This window comes from Urocitellus parryii, chromosome 15 (assembly GCF_045843805.1).
Source record: "Urocitellus parryii isolate mUroPar1 chromosome 15, mUroPar1.hap1, whole genome shotgun sequence".
NCBI lineage: Eukaryota > Metazoa > Chordata > Mammalia > Rodentia > Sciuridae > Urocitellus > Urocitellus parryii.
The window spans coordinates 33,161,372-33,172,987 of NC_135545.1; the positions used below are offsets into that span (position 1 = coordinate 33,161,372).

Below are 11,616 nucleotides of genomic sequence, written 5' to 3' on the forward strand. Positions count from 1 at the left end.
CTGACCCTGCAGGTCCTAGTGATAGAGCTGGCAGCCAGGAGTGCTGGTACTGGGCGGAGTCAGGCGGAAGCAGAGGTGCTGCAGGGCTGGGCGGCTCTGCTCTGGGAGATGGGTGCTTTCACTTGCCCTGGGGATGTGCACTGAGCATGTCTGTCTGGTCCCTTGTCTTTAGATTGTCGCCAGCTACGGAAAACAAGCTCCGGCTTCATTACCGCAGAGCCCTCAGGAACAACACAGACCCCTACAAGCGGGCCGTGTACTGCATCATTGGCAGATGCGATGTCACTGACAATCAGAGTGAAGTGGCAGACAAAACCGAGGACTACCTGTGGCTGAAGGTCAGCAGTGCTTTCTTGGCCTGGGCAGGGCGTCAGCCCTTTGCTCTACCCCAGTTCCGGCCACAGGTTTTACCTGCTTAGTGCGTGATGCCAGTGAGGCGATCAGCACCAGTGGCTTTCTAACTCCCTGCTAATAACTGCAGTCTCTGCCGCAGACTCCAGCTCACAGTGTTGGGTGTGGCTCCTGAGCAGCCGCACGCGTGGCCCCAGGTGTAGTTGTACTAACATGCTTCTTTTGGGGTTTAGTTGAACCAAGTGTGTTTTGATGACGATGGCACCAGCTCCCCACAAGACAGGCTCACTCTCTCACAGTTCCAGAAACAGCTGTTGGAAGACTATGGTAAGATCTCGGGCACAACCACCTTCTCTCCTCTTATCCACCTAAGGCAGCTACCTGGTTACCTTCATCATTGATCTCTGTCTTGAAATTGATCCATTCAAATTGAAGTAGAGGCCATGTGGCCCTATGGAATGAATGTTTCTGCTTAATGGTCATTAGCAGTAAATGATTTCCTCTAATTCCTCAAACTGCTGTGGGATACGTTTGCTCAGGGAGAGGACTTAGCTGCTGCCTCCCCCTGGCTCTTGTCAGTGAGCATGAAGAAGAGAACAGAGAACAGTGTCTTTGTCTTCCCTTTTTCTCCTCATTGTTTAAAAATCTGGGGAGGAAAGGATGGAAGACACCCCTGGTGGCCAGTAGTTATTGGATCCTGACTTATAACTGTGAGTGAACTGAAGCTTCTTTGAAGTCTCCTTTGTCTCTGTAGGAAGTGGCTCCTCCGGGTACAGGGCAAGCAGTGCCTGCTGCACTCGGGTCTTTGACTCTGCTTCTCTCGCCTCGTGCAGTTTTACAGCACAGCCCTACTTGCCAGTCCAGTTGTGGGTCTAGAGAAGGTGGAGGGTCAGGTCGCATTTCACATGGCAGTTCACTGTGTCCAGAGTCCCCTCCGTTAATTCAGGCTCATGCTGGTGCTTTCTTCCCACCCAGGAAGGCCAGTAGGCGCCCAGGGCTTCTGCTGGGGTTTGGGCTGCCATCAGCAGCTTTTCTCAGTGGGCTTTATTCCCCACCCCCAGGCGAGTCCCACTTCACGGTGAACCAGCAACCCTTCCTCTACTTCCAAGTGCTGTTCCTGACAGCGCAGTTCGAAGCCGCCATTGCTTTTCTCTTCCGCATGGAGCGACTGCGCTGTCATGCTGTCCATGTGGCCCTGGTGCTGTTCGAGCTGAAGCTGCTTTTAAAATCCTCAGGACAGAGTGCTCAGCTCCGTGAGTATGCATGACTGAGGACAGTGACGCCCCCCATCCGTAATAGTGGCCAAGGAATCACCACTGAGTCTTTGGGCAGATGTTATCAATCATTTCAGAACAAAGAGATGATTAGGATTGAGTCCTTGCTTTCTTCCCAGACTCTTATTCCCCTGAATGTTAAACACAGGAAGTGCTGGGCAAAGGGCTGGCTTTTCGGCCAGTTGGATTGCCTGGAGAATGGTACAGGCCAGGTAGCTCCTGGGGTCCTGAGTCTGGTTCCATTAGGCTCTGGCTGTGATGGCCTTAGAAACCCCAGTCAGCCAGTCTTCTGTGCATGCTGCGTGGGTGGGAGAGTCAAGTCAGTGTGGAGGAGCAGCCCCCAAGCTCCTGCCATTTTGCGGTATTATCTTTTCATTCAAAGACCAGCACGTGAAGACTGTTTTCTTACCACCAAGGCTGTTTTTCTGCCCTCTATCCAAGGAGAGAAATCGCAGTCACGATGGTGGAGGGGACTGTCCAGAGCTTAATTGGGAAATGTGGGTTGGGCTGCAGGAATCGATGATGCTGAGCCTAGTGGTGTGGGTCAGAGGAGTTGTGTCCCCAGTGTCTCCCATTTGGTGCTCCCTCTTCTGTCCCCCCACGGTACAGTCAGCCATGAGCCTGGTGACCCTCCTTGCATGCGGCGGCTGAACTTTGTGCGGCTCCTCATGCTTTATACCAGGAAGTTTGAGTCCACGGACCCAAGGGAGGCCCTCCAGTACTTCTACTTCCTCAGGTACATTTGCTTTTAACCCCGTACTTCACCTAGGGTTGGTTTCTGCCATTCTGAAAATGCTTGCTGGAGACCTTGTGTCCACACCAGACACTGAGGTGCTCCTGTGCCTCCACAGGGAGGAGAAAGATAGTCAAGGAGAAAACATGTTTTTGCGCTGTGTGAGCGAGCTGGTAATCGAAAGTCGAGAGGTACGTCGGCCTCCTCCCCACCCCCGACCCAGCTCTCAGTTCCCTAGTTCTCTCCTTAAGGCGATGCTGCACGTCTCCCTCCGCATTTTGTGTGGATGTGGCGTGGGGAGGAGGGGGGCTGTGTTCTTTGACTTCTAACAATGAAAATATTGATTCTGGTGTCACTGTTGCCTAGTTTGTGTAGGATTCCCCGTCACCCCCATTTTTTCCCCTCTTTGCCTCCAAAGAATTGTGTATTACGTTTGTATCCTTGTCCGGTAAATTGAGTAAACTTTTTTTCCTCCACAGTTTGATATGATACTTGGGAAACTAGAGAATGACGGAAGTAGAAAGGTGGGTCACATGTATCCCTGGAGAAACGTTGGCCTTTGTTGGGGATTCACGAATGTCCCAAGAATACAGGCAGATTTCAGGATTCAAAGTACTACTGATGCAGATCTGAAGTTGCTTAATATAAAATACAGAATGAAAATTATAGATCCAAATGATGGCTTGATTTTACACATTTATGTCTTTCCTTAATGTGTAAATTTGTGATGAGGTAGCTTTTCTAGTGGCGCCTTAGCAGTTTCCTTGAGACTCACCATTGGGTGTCCTAGCAGAAGGACAGAGGCCCTGTTGTCAGAGGTCAGCCCTCACCCTAACTCCCTGTGGCCTCAAGAAATGTCCCTTGCCCCTCAGGGACTCACTTTCTTCATTCGGAAAAACAGATGTGCTGGCCTGATCTGTTTTCCAAGTGAAGAAATGGAGAGCAAGATCACCAGCTGCAGTTTGAACCCGGTCCTTTTGGCTTCAGAGCCCATGTTCTTTACTGATTTCCTGTGCTGCCTCCAAAGTGAGGAGGCAGGTCACCCGACTTGGTTCAGCACTAGTAGAGATCAGAATGCACAGTCCATCGTCCCTCTGCCTGGCTCCCGAGGCCTGTCCCGTGCTCTCTTGACCATTTGAGTGCTGTTGAGTGGTGATAGTGATTTTGGTTTCTTAAATGTCCTGACGCCTCTTGCCATGTATTTTCAGCACTGAGTTCCTTTTGCCATCTGTCTTAGAAAGCAAACCTCAAATCTTTCAAATATTTTCCCAAGCCTCTTGAGTTTTCTCTGTGGTTCCTGAGCATCAGCAAATTTAAAATCATTGATAATTTCACTTACTCCCTGGGTTATTTTAGAGATCAAAAGCACGGATGTCTTATTGCTGACTCCTCTGTGTCTTCATTGAGTCTGCTCCTTCGTGTTTGTTTCCTTCATCTCTTGCCATAATTTTAATAGGACCTTATATCTTCAAGAAAGCCAGGGTCTAGCTGAAGAAATATATGCATTGCTCAGGGCAAGCATTTTCAGTTAAAGTATTTTTTCTTGAATCCTCTTTGCTTCTGTGTGTTTAAAATAATAGCTGTGTGCACCCATCTCTCTCTTCCTCCCCCTCCATAATTTGTCTTGTCAGCCTGGAGTCATAGATAAGTTTACTAGTGACACAAAGCCTATTATCAACAAAGTTGCTTCCGTCGCAGAAAATAAAGGACTGTTTGAAGAAGCAGCAAAGCTTTATGACCTTGCCAAGGTAAAATGTGCCCTCTCCCCTCTTCTGCACTTGATAGACATGCTGGCCTTTTGGCATTTAATGCACCAGCATTTCAGCATCTCTGTGGTAGTGCTCCCCAGATGAAGCATTTTCTCCACCACTGAGGCAGTATTAACTGTATAATTTCACCAGTCAAGGTGAAATGCCCAGTTTACACTGTTACTTCTGCTCCTAAGATGTTTCTGGCCAAACAAGAGCTACGTACTGAGAGATGTCCTGTAGGCACTGCGCGGTCATCTCACTTGTTAGCAGCAGAAGCAGCCATCACGTTTGTCGGTGAAGCTGCTGGTAAACATGCCATCATGCTCACCTTCTGGCAGCCCTAGACACGCTGGTGCACAGTGTGTGCCCTAGAACGATGGCACAGCAGGGGCCTTTTGAGAGAGCTAGAAAGATCACCTATGGAACACGTGACGGTTGAGAATTGAGATGACCTAAGAAGCATCACATTCTTCCCGTTATCAGAGAAGACAAAGAAGAGGGTTATGATTCATGTTTTATTAATTTAAAAAATGTTTAGATTGAGGTGTGACTCTGATGTAGAAAGCATACATCTATTACGTATACAGCTGTGTGTCTTGCAGCTGCTGCCCTCCTCAAGACAGACCCGTCACCCCAGGAAGTTCCCTTTTTGTCTTGGTTATTTCATTTTTCTTTGTTATTGATTATTTCCTTAATTTTAAAATCTTGACCAGAATGCAGACAAGGTTCTGGAGCTGATGAACAAACTGCTGAGTCCTGTTGTTCCTCAGATCAGTGCCCCCCAGTCCAATAAGGAGCGGCTGAAGAACATGGCGCTCTCCATCGCTGAGCGGTAAGGCCAGAGCTGGCTCTGAGGGACAGAGGCCCGTGTCAAGCCATCTGGGCTTGCCCCCGTGCGTGTCGGCTGTAGTAGGCAGCCACAGCAAACAGCTTTCAGGGTGCTCTGCCCACTCCCCTGCCACCAGTGCTTCCCATATCCTAACACCTGGTGTTAGGATAACACCTGGCTTTTTTTGCCCAGGGGAGGGTGTGTCTCGCACACTGGGTTGAGTTCCAGGCACTGTGCTCATTGTGTGCTGTTACTTACACTTCCCCTAGCCGTTTCAAAGGCTTTAGGAACCACGCTAAGATGGAGAGAGGCAGATTCTTGTGGCCAGTGTTACAGAATCCCCTTCAGTTGACTGAGTTATTCAGACTTCAGCTGGTTAACTCCCAGCTGAGACAAAAGATCTTATTTTTTTGTGCCTTTTACAGAGAATAATGGATTTGGGATGCTTTCCTGGGGTAACACAAAAGAACATTCTTTGGCAGATGAGATACTTCCACTTACAAATAACCCCTAGCCTTGGCTGCTGGGCTTTTTGCCCATCAGTACCTCCCTCCCTCACTAGAGATTCATAGATGCCAAGACGGTGGTTGAGGCTGTTTTGCATCATGTGAAATATTTGTAGGTAGATTCAAACCAAACCCCTCCTATCCGCGCCTGCACCCTGCCCCCCCCCACACACACTCAGCTCTGTTTCCCACTCCTCCGTCCCCCTCATCCACAGAGTTTGAGAGATTCCAGAGCATTTGAAATGCTGTCCCATCATTATGTAGTACACAGAAATCAAACCCCTTTTGTCTTTCAGGTACAGGACTCAGGGAATAAGTGCAAATAAATTTGTGGACTCCACATTCTACCTTTTGTTGGACTTGATCACCTTTTTTGATGAGTATCACAGCGGTCACATTGACAGAGCCTTTGATGTAAGTTTCAGGAGAGGTGTTTGAAGTACAGGTTAATGTATGCCCTTGAAAATTCAAAGTGCCTCCTGGAATTCATTTAAAACAAAGAAAATGTCACCAGTGTGCCTGTGAAATGAAGAGGGACAAGTGTGATCCTGGGAGTTCAAGGGGATTTCTGCATTCCTTGTTTGTTGTTGTTTTCTTCTTTTTTCTCTCCTCCTTTAATCTGAAAAGAGGTTTCTCAAAGTAAACCTCTGAATTTTAAAATCATGTCAGAAAGTGAGGGTAAGAATTGAGTTAGTCAGCAAGTTAGAATCAAAGCCTTTGTGTGTACGAAGGAGAATCGCTTTTTCTGTGAAAAAGCCCTTTGAACACGGTGTATGCTGACGGTTAAATTTAGGAAGATGAAGTGACTGCGATGCTGTGTCATATGAGGCTGATGGTTGTTCGTTTTAAACAGATAATTGATCGCTTGAAGCTGGTGCCCCTGAATCAGGAAAGTGTGGAAGAGAGAGTAGCTGCCTTCAGAAATTTCAGCGATGAAGTAAGTCCTTTTCTTTCTGAGTTATGGGATCCTGTTTTCCTCACTTCCACTGGAAGCTTTTTTAACATGTAGCTAGTAACTATGAGCTCTAGGTACAGTAACCACCCAGACTGTGTTTCCAGATATCCCAGTTTTCCTGTGAGTATATGGAACATGTTCTTGGGAGAAACAGGTTTCTGGTTGATCCTCTGAAGACTGGTTTCATTTTTTTATGGTCCACTTTTACTAGAGGGTGTTCTAATGCTTAACTCCGATCTTGAAGTGTTTCCATTGGATGCATGAAACATGTCATGATTCGCTGCCGTTCTTCCCTTCTCAGAAAGATTTTGCCCAGAAAAGCAAGTGCATGGCCAGTGGAGTAGGTTATCACCCTAGGAGCCCCAGAGCCCAGGAGGGCAAGGCTACTATGGCACAGAATTAGAAGGTCTTATCCCTTGCCAGTGGCCCCTTCCACCTGCTGTGAGCCTCGTTTCTTTGTTATTTCTTGCCATTTCCTAGACACATTGTTCACTGCAGTATGGGCTAAAATATGCGCCAGGGCCTGCCTCATAGGTGTCCCCAAGGGCTCTGGTTGGGCCATTCGTGTGCAGAGGAGGCAGCTAAGTCTGAGGCTGGGTGGCCAGCACTGGAGAGGACTGGTGTGTGCATCCTGACCTGCGGGTGTGCAAATCCAGCTGCTTTTGGTAACCACTGGGCCGCCCTGCCAAGAGATCACTGTGAGGGGAGCAGGAGGAGTGGCCACCTGACCTTCCGAGCAGCATTGCTCGGGGATCACGGTCACACTTGACGCTCCAGCCCCATTGGCAGCTTCTTGGTGATCCCGGCTCTTTGCCAGCAGCTGTGGGATGTGGTGTGACAGGCAGTCCGCCGCCCTCTCTCCACTCGCTGCTGGCTCTTTTCCTTACTCCCTGTGTTTCTCTCTGCATAGATCAGGCACAACCTCTCAGAAGTTCTTCTTGCCACCATGAACATCTTGTTCACACAGTTTAAGAGGCTTAAGGGGACCAGTCCATCCTCGGCATCCAGGCCCCAGCGAGTCATCGAGGACCGTGACTCTGTAAGATCCCAGCGTTCGTGAGAAACGTTGCTGAGAGCCACCTTTCTGGTTTGGAAACCCATTACACTCTTAGGACACCATCTGACCCTAATCCATGTTTTTCCCTTACAACGTGACATCTGGGTAGATCTCAGGTCAGAAGGATTGCTCTTCTCAAGCTTAAAAAAAAAAAAAAAATGTGCTAGATCTATAAATATCACCTTTGAAGAAAATCAAACAGATGCTAATTTATAGTTGATTCTACAGGACTTTCTGCTCATTTTAAGTTATAAGGTCATTTTGTAAGTCTCAGCTCGTTTTCATCAAAACCATACTTTATTTTTTTTTATCAACACATTAATTTAATGTAAATTGCTTCTCTTCTGAGTCTCACAATGACCCAAGAGAGATGACTAGGACAGCATTATTACCCCAGCTTAGATCAGGAAACAGGCCTGGAGTGGAGAAGCAACTTGCTTGCCCTGTGGGCCCCGCAGGTGGTAGGTAGGAGCAAGGGCCATTCTGGAAACTGGGTCTGTCTGACACCTAAACTTATACCCCTTCTGTCACCTGTAGGGCTTTCAGTGAGCCCAGGTAGGTAGAACACTGAGATAGGTAGGTAGATAGGGAGATAGAACAGGTTGATAGAATACAGCATCTATTCTCCAATTGATTTGACAAAAAAACCGGAGGTAATTGATGCAGTTAAGCCATGAAGTCAATTGGGGTTTTTTAAAATTCTCTTTCCTATTACTTTTCCACTTAACGTTTGATGAGACTCTCAGGACAGTGTTGAACAGCCAAACCTGATTTGGGCAGTAAGAAACTCTGCCAAGCCTGCCTTCTGCCTCCAGTGATGTCTACGGCCCCAATAGGCACTGTCCTTGACAGAGCTTCTTTTGGGGATGCTGTTAGAAATTTAGGAATATGGGTGACTATGCTCAGAGAAGATCCACTGAGTGGTCAGCTGGTCCGCCAGAGTACAGAGACATCACAGGTCTGCCCCTCACCCTCAGGCAGATGAGAGCCTGTTCCTGGGTGTACTGTGGTGGGCTCACCGTGTGCGCCCCTTGGCAGGCCTCTGTGTTTATGGTGAAGGAACCCAGTGCAGGGGTGTCTGTGGATACGAGGGTTAAGATGGTGGGCGCTTCCCGGTGCTCTGAGCCGCTCACAGGTCAGGGAGGACCCGCCTACAGATAGGAGCTGGTGGCCTGGCAGCCATGTCTCTCTTCTGAAGGAAGCTGTCACAGCAGCACCTTCAGTGTAGGGTTCAGGCTCTGTTTTTAGGCACTTGGTTTTCGTATACAGTGAGCAGAACCATTCTCTTCTCCTGCCCACCATTCTTTTTTTTCCTTGTGAAAGGGTGGGGTGAGTAGGACTAGGGAGAAGCTTATATATCAAAGCTGCTAGACCAAGTGGTTTCCTGGTTTAAAGTGAAATGCTGTCTAGCAGGGGGGTGGTCCTTTTCATGAACACCCCCGTAGAACTTGTTTAAGGCAACCAAATCAGGCACAAAAGCCCAAACACTTTTAAGATTGACTTTTAAAGGAAATTCATTGAGTATTCTCATCACATTAATAAGAATACACAATTGCCAATTTTTTTCACATATTAGGTAAAAAGTGTTTGCTTTTCAGTTTTCTGAAATGAAAATCTAGGAAGTAAATCTAGGAAGTGTCAAGTGTCTCTCATTTTTCTTAGAGGTGCTGTTGATCCAGAAGGTGTTTGTAGATTGCTCCTGTTTAGTCCAGACGCTGTGTCATTTCTTATTGACAGGCATCCAGCACTGCAGCATGGGGCACCCCAGGCTACTCCAGGCCTTCCATCTTGGTTTGGCAAAGTCATCTGAAGCTGTTCTTCTGGCTTTCTTTTTTTTTTTTTTCACTTGGGAAGCAGAGTGAAATTTGACTTTTTTTTTCTGTTTTGGAACACCTGAGTTTAAATTTGTAGGGGCCTCTTTTTCCCTCCTAGAATAGTCCAAGGGTTCATTAATATTATTACCTGGGAATGGAGGGCAAGCACATGTCAGGAGGGAGAAAAGGATGGAACAGAAGGAAGGAAAAGGGGAAAGGAGGGGACTTGGGGCTGCCCACAGTCACAGCCCTCGCCTCTGGTGTTGCAGGTGCCTCATGGGGGCCTCAGAAGCTCAATCCTCGTAGAGGCAGATGGACAAAACCCATCCAGGAGACAGAGAGGCTCAGAAAACGTGAGCGGGCAGTTCTGAAGCTCAGGGCTGTGTCAGAAATAGTCACATGAGGTGGGGCAAGGTGGCTCTCCTGACAGACCCATCAGTCTTGTGCTTAACTGAAAGCCTGTGACGCCCCATGGAACCAGGGCCCCAGTGGACAAACTTAGCTAACCCTGCACCACACCAAAGGAGTCTGACAGTAGCAGGTGGAACTGTCCTCTGCCCACTAGGCTCTGTCCTTGGTACCACAGGATAGAGATGGAAGAACATGGAGGTGGTTCTCACTGCACTATCTTGACCTAAAAGTTGACCAGTTTCTTACTCTTGCTCCCCTTTTTCTCAGCAACTCCGAAGTCAAGCCCGAGCCCTGATTACCTTTGCTGGAATGATACCCTACCGGACGTCTGGGGACACCAATGCAAGGCTGGTGCAGATGGAGGTCCTCATGAATTAAGGGCATGCCTTGGGGCTCCTGGGATTGGACACTGCTGGTACATTAGGCACGTGGGTCCAGTGGGCTGGGGTTTATGGTTTTGTTTCTGTTGTGTTGTGTTGTTTTGTTTTTTGTATCATGTATTTTTGTCAACACCAATAAATTTCTTTGATTTGTATTTTTTTTCAACATTCTTTTTATTTTCATTGGGGTTTTTTTTTTTTTCCTTTGAAATTTTGTTTAAATTTTTATTTGTCTAATGGAGGAAAATGCTGTCACTAGTTCTTGGGCCAGAGAATGAGAGGCTATTTAGGTATCTATAATTTGATCTTAAATGATTAAACAAATTTACCCAAAATGAGCAAGGAAACAAAGCCTTCAAGAGTTGCTTTTATTTAGCTATAATAATCCATATAGTGGAGTTGCAGTGCATCTTTACATTTCTGTTTGAATGTGAAAGACAACCTTGGGCTTAGAGGATCTAGGATTTGTGTGTGACATACCAAGTGCTATTTGTCCTCTGTCTTCTTGGGTGTGTCTTAGAGTCCTGGTGGTCCAAGACCATCCCTCAAACCTGCTCTGATTCTGGGATCAGTTACTATGTTATTCTGTTGAAATCCCACTAGAGGTAAAAGCTCAGGCCTGGAAAAACCATAAGAAAACGTTCACAGGCACTGTCTGTGACCTGGAGGAAGGGGCCAGCCTTTTCGCTTCCCCCCTGCAGCCCTTTCCCTGAGAGGCAACTGATCGGCCCCTGCGTGCCCCTCTGATAAGGAACTTTTAAGCCCCCTTTCCCCCTCTGTGGTCAGTTCCTCTGCTTGGAAGACTGACCTCCCTTCCTTCCTTAGGAAGGTGACTGGCCAGGCAAGCTCATGGTGACATTCTTAATGTGGGTATTTGGTCCCTGAGCAGTAGTTATCACCTGTCATTCACTTTTTTTCCCACTACCAAATCTCAGAGCCCTGGACTAACCTGGATAGGAAGTGAGGACCACTGTCTGCTAGTGAAGGGACCCTAGTGCTCTGCTCGGTGGACTTTTTCCCAATAAGACACTGAGATCCCAGAGGGTATCTCCAGAGGTGCTTTTGTCACAGGATGTGGTCACCCTCACCATCCTCCCGTTGTTAATATAATTGTTGCCTAGCCTTTTGGGAAAGCCAGCCTGTAGGTAATAGGGCCATCTGCTGCTCAGCTGTTGGCTTCCATGTTCCTTTAAGGGAGTAGCCCGAGGGCCAGTAGGGCTGCGTTTTGCACTCCTCCATTAGTCCCATCTTCTCACTTTGGGTACCACTTTAAATTGAGCTTTATCAGAAAGTCTGGGAAGATGAGCCCTGGAAGGAACCCGATTTAGTAAGTTTTGCTGTGCTTATATGTACTGACTTAAACAAATCAAATTATTATTTTCACAGTGCTTTAAAGAGTGTGTGAGTTTTTCATGGAGTGTAACTCAGTATTTTACTTTTTAATATTGGGTCTTCCTTACAGATGGAAGTCTAGTGATGCTGTAGATGCAAGAAGGCTCTCATAGTTTCAGTGTGTACGTGCTCCATGACTGACCTCTTACCTGTCCATCACCCC

At 47.5% G+C, this 11,616-nt stretch overlaps 1 protein-coding gene across 1 annotated transcript in view; it reads left to right on the plus strand.

The window, feature by feature from the left end:
• Nup93 (nucleoporin 93) overlaps positions 1–10,152 on the plus strand; it is an 83,654-nt gene extending 73,502 nt beyond the window's left edge. The window contains exons 10-21 of the mRNA XM_026395707.2: positions 173–338; positions 585–678; positions 1,413–1,604; positions 2,235–2,361; positions 2,477–2,549; positions 2,838–2,882; positions 3,990–4,106; positions 4,823–4,941; positions 5,741–5,858; positions 6,298–6,381; positions 7,310–7,438; positions 9,949–10,152. Of these exons, the coding sequence (XP_026251492.1) occupies positions 173–338; positions 585–678; positions 1,413–1,604; positions 2,235–2,361; positions 2,477–2,549; positions 2,838–2,882; positions 3,990–4,106; positions 4,823–4,941; positions 5,741–5,858; positions 6,298–6,381; positions 7,310–7,438; positions 9,949–10,059 (1,375 nt within the window). The 3' untranslated portion in view covers positions 10,060–10,152. The remainder of the gene's footprint in view (positions 1–172; positions 339–584; positions 679–1,412; positions 1,605–2,234; positions 2,362–2,476; positions 2,550–2,837; positions 2,883–3,989; positions 4,107–4,822; positions 4,942–5,740; positions 5,859–6,297; positions 6,382–7,309; positions 7,439–9,948) is intronic.
• The last annotated feature ends 1,464 nt before the right edge of the window (positions 10,153–11,616 follow it).